The 8,885-nt window shown below is 43.2% G+C and overlaps 1 protein-coding gene across 1 annotated transcript; it reads right to left on the reverse strand.

The window, feature by feature from the left end:
- Positions 1–4,044: 4,044 nt before the first annotated feature.
- Positions 4,045–8,189, reverse strand: CCNB1IP1 (cyclin B1 interacting protein 1, E3 ubiquitin protein ligase). Its single transcript, XM_015419946.1, has 3 exons — positions 7,893–8,189; positions 4,963–5,296; positions 4,045–4,244 (listed from the first exon to the last, which is right to left on the reverse strand). Exons 1-3 carry the CDS (start codon positions 8,187–8,189, stop codon positions 4,045–4,047), a joined length of 831 nt encoding a protein of 276 aa, XP_015275432.1.
- Between the last annotated feature and the right edge of the window lie 696 nt (positions 8,190–8,885).

The raw sequence follows: 8,885 nt of genomic DNA on the forward strand, positions 1-8,885 counted from the left end.
CTCCTCGGCCTGAGATTCCCTTCCTGGCAGCCACAGAGACCGAAAGCACCTACGAGGACACCTGAAGGGCAGGAGGACACACTGCACTTCGGAGGAGAGATGGAGGCAAAGGATGCTCGTTTCCCCCACTTTCCATGGCCTTTATAAAGCAGTGTTCTAACACAACAGGAAAGACAGAGTACATGTTATAAAGAGACTTTAAGGAGTCCTCCCTTTTGAAACTCTGATTTAACAGGGGAGGACTATTATTAATTCTAAGGTTGTACAAGAGCTTTTGAGATTCTTGGAGATGATATTTGATATTTTTGATATATCTCTTACATTGTGAATTGTGATTAAGAGGATTAGTTATATATGTAGAAATTATTGTAAAAATGTTTTTCAAAAAAATATAAAATTATTTATGATAATGTTGTAATCATCTGTGCACGGTACTTGTTGTATGTTGGTTTTCCTACTTACTGTGGGTCCTTGTTTGGTTTTGCAAAACAAACACAAACAAGTTTATTTTTATTGATTTATTTATTTTTGAGATTTCTATGCCGCCCTACCCAATGGCTCAGGGCGGCTAACAACAAGTTTTAAAATTAAGTGCAATAAAAAAGTTGGTTGCCTCTGTAAAGGAAAAGCATATACAGCAGAGGTCCTTCAGTAGCTATTAGGCACAAGGACAACCTTCAGTAGGTATTAGGCACAAGGTATAGTCATGCCGGCCACATGACCACGGAAACGTCTTCGGACAGCGCTGGCTCTTCGGCTTTGAAACGGAGATGAGCACCGCAACCCTAGAGTCGGATTCGACTGGCTTTTAAGCAAGGGAACCTTTACCTTTTTATAGACAGGAACTCTCAGGCTGGGCTGTATTCTTGGAGGGGGGGAACAGTGGGAGGGCTTCTAGTGTTCTGGCCCCACTGCTGGACCTCCTGATGGCACCTGGTGTTTTTGGCCACTGTGTGACAGAGTGTTGGACTGGATGGGCCATTGGCCTGATCCAACATTGGCTTCTCTTATGTTCTTATGGCACAGAGGTGATGTGAACTAGTCTCCCAGATCTTTGTCTGAAGCTGTAATCACTATACCACACTGGCTTTTGTGGAGTGGCTGCTGTTGAACAGAAGTAGTTAATTCTGGGTGAGTCATGTAAGTGGCATGATATCAGGTCAGCCAGTGATTGCTGCCTGCCTAATGTGTTCTCCTTCAAAGGGCCTCCCCCCTCCCTTTTACTGACAGATACCCAGGCTTGAAGGCTGGCAATACTGTTGTGGTTGCCTAGCAACTCTACAATGGCCACTGAGAGGGTATTTGTTTCTTAAATCAACATGAACTACTATTATTTGGGGTGTTTTTAACCCCCTAATGTATTTTTTCAACTTCAGTCTTTCTTGTCTGTTCATGGTTACAATCACTATACTTAAGTATCCATAGATTTGGCCATATTTAGAATTAGATATATTGATTTTGTTACTCTCTCCATGGCAAAATTTATCGGTGGCAATAATTAAACTACAAGAATAACACTAAGTAAGGCATTATTTTATAATTTTATTTTCTGCTCAAGGCTACCACTATATGAGCAGTACTAGATAGATAGATGGGGCTGCAGTGGCTCAGCGGTACAGACGCTGAACTGCTGATCAGAAGGTCGGTAGTTCGGCAGTTTGAGACCCGAGTGCCACATGATGGAGTGAGCTCCCATCTATGGCCCCAGCTCCTGCCAACCTAGCAGTTCGAAAGCAAGAAATTGCAAGTAGATAAATAGGTACCGCTTTGGTGGGAAGGTAACACCGTTCCGTGGACCTCGGCATCTAGTCATGCTGGCCACATGACCACGGAAACGTCTTCAGACAGCACTGGCTCTTCAGCTTGGAAACAGAGATGAGCACCTGTACACAGTATTCCTGTGTACAGTATAACTGTACACAGTATTCCAAATGAGGTTGTACCATTGATATCTACAGGAGCATTATGATACTGGCTGGTTTGTTTTCAATTCCCTTCCTAATAATCCCTAGCATAGTGTTGGCCTTTTTTATTGCAGCTGCACACTGTCTAGACATTTTCATTGAGTTATCTAATATCTACTACGACTCCAAGATCTCTCTCTTGGTCAGTCTCTGCCAATTCGGACCCCATCAACGTGTATTTATAGTTAGGATTTTTGGCTCCAATGTGCATCACTTTGCGCACACACACACCCATTTGCCACGTTGACGCCCACTCGCCCATCCTCGACAGATCCCTTTGGAGTGCCTCACAATCCTCCCTGGTTCTCACCACCCTGAACAACTTTGTGTCATCTGCAAATTTAGCCACTTCACTGCTTACTCCCAACTCCAAATCATTAATAAACAAGTGAAAAAGCATCGGACCGCGTACTGATCCCTGTGGTACCCCAATGCTTACCACCCTCCGCTGAGAAAATTTCCCATTTATACTCACTCTCTGTTTCCTATTAATTAGCCAGTGTGCCTACTAATTCTTTCCTTAAAGTTATATATATATATATAATTCTTTCCTTAAAGCTCACTGGGCATCCTCAGGCCGTTCACATTCTCAGCCTAACTTACCCCATAGGGTTTTTGTGAGGATAAAATGGGAAAGAGAATAATGTAGGGTGGATGTAAGTAACCCCCGTAACCTTACCTTTCCATGCATCTTTCTCTCCTTCCCACCTACCAATCAACCTTCCTTTTATCTGCCCATCTTCAGCTATATTTATTCATTTTACCCACATTTCTCCACAATGGGAGAGAATTAGATATACTGATACATAAATATATACTGCAAAATTAAAGGACGAGAATTATAATTTCATTCACCATAGTAAATGGGGTTCAAAGATTAATTAAATGAACAGTCAGCATGGGGTGGTGGAATGTTTAAAAGTAGCATCTGTAGCAAGAGGAGTCTTAGTGAGAGAACTGAACAGTTGGCATTGGAAACAATAGCAAAGGTGCTGTGCTTTAACAATACGTTCCCTATTGTTAACACTCAGTCATAGAATGCTATCTCCCCAAATGAGCCTAAATTCTCTTCTCTCCAGTGGCAAACCCCTGCCCAAGGAAATGTACGCTAGAGTTCTACAGGTTGCTTCAACAGCAGCATTTATTTATTTGAAATATTTGAGTTCTTCACAAAGCACTCAATGGATTTCTGTCCTTAAATTGCATGTAGGTACAGCTGTGTGTGTGTGTGTGTGGGGAATTATTTGCCCTTCGGTTGACTTTGATTTTTGTGCGTACAGTCCCTTGGGCATGTACCGCTGTATTCTAGTTCTTGCTGCTGGGCTATATTTTGATTTGAAATATAGGCCACTTTGCAAGCCAATCTACCTGAAAAATGGGATGTGAATATAACAGATACAGCAGAAAAATAACTTAAATGGAAGAGCTGACAAAATATAGCCCAGTAGCAAGAACTAGAATACAGCGGTACACGCCCAAGGAAATGTACGCACAAAAATCAAAGTCAACCGAAGGGCAAATAAAAACATTTTTCCCCACACAGCTGTACCTACAAGTGCTAAGCAAAACAATGCAATCTTGAGAACATATTTGTGCACATAATCAGAGGGAAACATCCCCATGATATGCATCAGAGGGAGTTCAAAGCAACAATCAAAATGAAATGAAATATTACAGCGCACTACAGGTACAACCATTATGTGCTGTATAACAACTGGAGATATAACAGGGTAAAACAACCTGATACTTGATTCTTAACACATTTCAGTTTTAAGTAAAATGAGATTAAGATCATAGCCAGAGCGAGAAGGGGAAGGTGATGTTGGTGTGTGTGTGGGGAGAGAGAAAGAGGGGTGACATGAAAAGAACTTGGTTGCAACGGAATATTCATTCTTTCAGTCCTCCTTGCAGAACCCCTTGCTTTGAGGTTTTCTATGGTGGAATCTGGGGAGTTACAGTTTGGCAGCCACTGGATGTCTCCCAGGTCTGGACTGTCGATTCTTGTGAAACTCTCAACTCTATAAAAAGAGTCTCTGCCCATTGTCTCAAAGTCTTCAGAAAGGTCAGTATAAATTCTAGACTACATTCTCTTTATTTTATAGGCTCTGTTGCCTCCTGGGCACTGGGTCAGATCATTGCCGGGTGAAGTGAAGGAAAAGAAGCAGTTGCCAGAATCTCCCATTGGGGGAGAAGAAGCAAAGAAGGTTTTGAAATGGAAGTCCCCTTCGCCACGCTGGCCCTGGTGAGGTGTTGTATCCCCAGAGAACCTGGCAGCATTTCCTAGGACATGCGAGAGAGAGACATATTAGTTGGGGGGGGGGGGAGAGAATTAAGCTGCAATCCTACACACACGTTTCTGCTTTAGGATAGATCCCTTGATCTATAAGGCATTATTAGCTACACTAATATGTTAACCCACATAATATTATGCATCTAAAAGTATGCCCCTATGTGTTTTGGGGTTTTTTTACATATCAGCTAGAGGGAGTCATCCAGGGCTAAGGCAGAGGTTTCTGCAAACCTGAGCAAACCCCCAATTTTTCAGGAAAATACAACTTTTTAATCTTTAGGGACTAAAAGCCACCCAAATAGTAACAGTACCATCTGCACACGCAGAGAGGTCATTTTTAAACATTGCATTGTGTGGCAACACGAACCAGTGCTCACCAACTCTGCAAAGGAAAGAGGCAAATGACAGGGAACAGAAGTGGGAAAAGAAAAGGGATGGAGACACCACATTTGCTGCAGTGGGGGGAAGCCAATGAGGGGGTGGGTGAGAGTGGCAGGAGAGAGAAAAGACTGGGCAGGGTAGCTGGACCAGGGGGCAAGAAAGAAGAAATATTAGGTGAGGGGGCATGGAAGGACAGGGAGAGAAGAAGCAGAGATAGATCGAAAGGAGGGACTCAGACTCCACTGTGTGGAAAAGCTCATTACATTTTAGCATTACACCTTGTGCGAGAACATTTCAGCCCCCAAACTGTAAAGCCACCATCCTTACCCAAAGGGAAACCAAAGACGGCTGGCTGAGGCATCATAGGGGGCTCATGAGCTGCCTCCTGACTGGCTACAGCAATGTTACGTAAGCGTAGACTGTCATAGAGGCCCTGAAGTTTCTGGTATTGACGGTTGCGCTCCATGAGTTTCTCGGAAAGTTCTGTGAATTTCTTTTTGTATTCCTCCAGCACTTTCTTCAGGGAGGAAACCTCACTCTTCATGGACGTCAGCTCCACATCCTTGCTTTGGAGTTGCTGGGTGTAAACTTTTTCCATCTGTTTCAGGTGTCCCTCAGCCTTGCTGTAGGTGTATTCTTGGTACAGCCTTTCCTGGTGAACCTGCAAAGACAGGAGCAAAAACAGGAACCATAACGGTGTTCTTAAATTTTTTGATTCAGTCTACAGTGAAACAGTTTGGGGGAGAGATCAGAAAACCTCCTTCATTTTGCCTGTCCTGAAACTACCACCAACATTATGTGGGATCACAGTCTGCTCCATGACATCAATCCAGCTGTTTACGCAGGAACCAATTATTTCTGCTTTTCTTCTTTTTAAAAGTATGTAACTAGGGTTGCTAGGTCTGGGCTGGAAAATACCTGGAGACTTTGGGGGTGGATCTAGGAGAGGGCAGGGTTTGGAGAGGGGAGGGGCCTCAGCATGGTACGATGCCACAGAGTCCACCCTTCTAAGCAGCCATTTTCTCCAGGGGAGCTGATCTCTGTCAGCTGGGGATCAGTTGTAAAAGCGGGAGATCTCCAGGCCCCACCTGGAGGCTGGCAACCCTATATGTAACAGTTGAACAGCTATTACCTGTTCTTAGTTTCACTATGAGAACATAAGAAGAGCCCTGCTGGATCAGACCAATGGTCCGTCAAGTCCAGGATCCTGTGTTCCACACAGCTCTGGAGGATCAACAAGCCAGGCATAGAAGCCAGGGCCTTCCTTTGATGTTGCCTCCTCACTCTGGTAGGTTCGCTACCTCTGGATCTGGAGGATCCCTTTAATCATGGCTGGTACCAGCAGTGAATTCCAGAATTTAATGCCACCTTTCTCCCCATCTCTTACTGATTTGTTCACAGTAAACATGTAGATTTAAAATTTTCCTACATCTGAAGCCATGAGAATAGATGAAAGTTTTAAGAATTGCAGTAAAATCTGCTGTAGAGCCTAGGAAGAAAATTCTGGTTTCCAGTGGTCCAGACTGAGATATCAAGATATTAGTCTGGGTTTGGGGAAATTAAATTCTTGCTACAGTATGTAAATTTGGATTTTGTGTGACAAAAATAAATATTCCCCCAGTTTATTCTCCAAACAGGACTTTGATTATGTGCTTGTAGGATTTCATAGAACAGAATGCGAGATGACTAACTATAATGGGTTGGATTCAAAGGCATATTTCTGCACGTAGGCCTCTTCTGCTCACCAAAGAGCTAGATCAAGATGGGTAGCCCTGTTCGTCTGTCTGTAGCCGCACAAAAGTGCAAGAGTCCAGTAGCACCTTAAAGACTAACAAAATTTGTGGCAGCGGATGTGCTTTTGTGAGTCACTGCTCACTTCACCAAAGAGCTATTCTATTTCTTACTCTACAGCACTATGTGATAAAACTGCAACCTAATCTAAAGTTAAGAAAGAGCCTCATGGCACCTTAAAAGCTAACAGAATTGTGGCATATTTACCCAACTCCAATGTATAAGAAATGTTTTAAAGTAAAGGTAAAGGTTCCCTTGCTCGAAAGCCAGTCGAATCCGACTCTAGGGTTGCGGTGCTCATCTCCGTTTCCAAGCCGAAGAGCCAGCGCTGTCCAAAGATGTTTTCATGGTCATGTGACTGGCATGACTAAACACCAAGGCGCACGGAACGCTGTTACCTTCCCACCAAAGTGGTACCTATTGATCTCCTTGCAATGTCTTGCTTTCGAACTGCTAGGTTGGCAGGAGCTGGAACTAGAGACGGGAGCTCACTCCGTCTTGCGGCACCCGGGTCTCAAACTACTGACCTTCCACAGCCTGCAGTTCAGCGTCTTAACCACTTGAGCCACCACAGCTCCAAGAAATGTTTACAGACACAGATATAGATACTCGGTTGGATTTAACCAGCTTTTCTGGTAGTGAATAAAGGAGGCATACCCTTTAACCACCCAAAAAGGCTATACTGTAGATCATGAGACCTTCATGTACAAAAGCCATGTGATACTGAGGCTGTAGTAAGGAGAACTAGGCAAGACTGAGGACCAAACTAGACATGACAGCAGTCCACAGGTCTGACCGTGCTCTCACATCTACTTTGGCCCTGAATGAAAAGGCTGGCTGGATCCAACTCATTGTTTCTTAAGCTACTTCACTACTGTAGTTTACAAATGCTGATGTAGTAAATCTGTTGGTTTTTAAAATACCACAAGACTCCTTTTTGTTTGTGCTTCAAAAGACACAATTGCCCCTCTGGAACTTAATTCCAAAGGTGTTTTTTTTTTCCTGCTTGCACAATAACATGCACAATTTCTGTGCAAACAGAACGCATGAAAACAGCCACACCTACCTATCTTAGCGGCATGTAAATGCACACATAAACGCTTGTGCAAACATTTGCAAAACAGCTCTAGCAGCTATTTTCCTTCCAATCACAGTTCTTTGGAGCCAACCCACACGCCCGAGGAGAAAGAATCAGTCAGTAAACGACGATGTTGTGCATAACACACTGGGTCTTTTTTCTCAGATAAACTTTAGTGCATACCAGAGATTTCTCTGAGAAACTCCAATCAATTATTCTAAGAACAGTCATAATATTTGGCTCTTCAGCTTTAAGTCTTTGTGCCAGCTTTACGAACAGTACCACATGTGCACACTCAATATATGCTAATCCTCCAATTACTTTGAAAATACATTCTTTTCCATGTATCAGAATACCAGTTTTGGACATTCATTCAAGGTGACTTTACCTGGTACGTCCAGAAGGCCAGGGCCCTAGAGCTGATGTCTAGAATAATCTCTGGACGCAGTCCAGCGAGGACCATCGCTTTATATTCTTCAGAAGGATTGAGTTCTGTCCGAACGATATCTAACTTGCCAGAAAGGGCACTGTTGCAAGCAGGGCAGACTGCTGGTGAACGGCTGAACTCCCCACTGCCATGCTGGTCACAGAAGATATGTGAGCAGGCTGTGACCCACGCATAGCCCGAAAGCTTGACTCTGCATTTGCGGTAATTGCAAAGAAGCATATCCTCACAGACAGACATGTTGGTGGGTCAATGAAAAAGATGTACAAGTGCTTCTTATGGGATACGAATCTATGATTAACCATGCACCTAAGGAATGAAACATATATATTAATGCCGAGGTTTGCAAATTTGTTTTTAGGATTTTGATATGGGAGGGAACACACACACACACACACAAAGAATCCAGGAGATCTGAGTTCTATTGTGTTCCTGCTGTGGCTTGGTTTATTTATTTCGTCAGAGTACAATCTCCAAAATGAGAAAAAACAGCAATTTACCTCAAAGTGACAGGATTAATTTGAAAGTGACTGTAAGAAATACTGTCAAGTGTTTGGCAAGTTAAAAATATTATCTATGTAACTACCACACACCAAGTGCAAACCAACATCAACATGGTGTAGTGGTGAGAGTGTTGGACCAAGATCAGTGAATTTCAGGCTCAAATGCCCACTCTGCTCTTTGTTTTTTAAATTCCTAGTCCGCCCTTCCCTGCACGGCAGGGCTCAGGGTGTGTTACAATAGTAAATAAATAATAAATTTTAAACAAAACATAATCTACACAGGATTAATATGCATACAGCATCGACTATGATATTCACTGGGTGACAATGAGCTAGTCACACTCTCTGCCTAACCTAGCTCAGGACTCTTACAAGAAAAAAATAGGAAAGGAAGATAAACACACTACCTTCAGCCTCTTTATGCGGACCTGTC

This window comes from Gekko japonicus, unplaced genomic scaffold (assembly GCF_001447785.1).
Source record: "Gekko japonicus isolate JY-2015 unplaced genomic scaffold, Gekko_japonicus_V1.1 scaffold3888, whole genome shotgun sequence".
NCBI lineage: Eukaryota > Metazoa > Chordata > Lepidosauria > Squamata > Gekkonidae > Gekko > Gekko japonicus.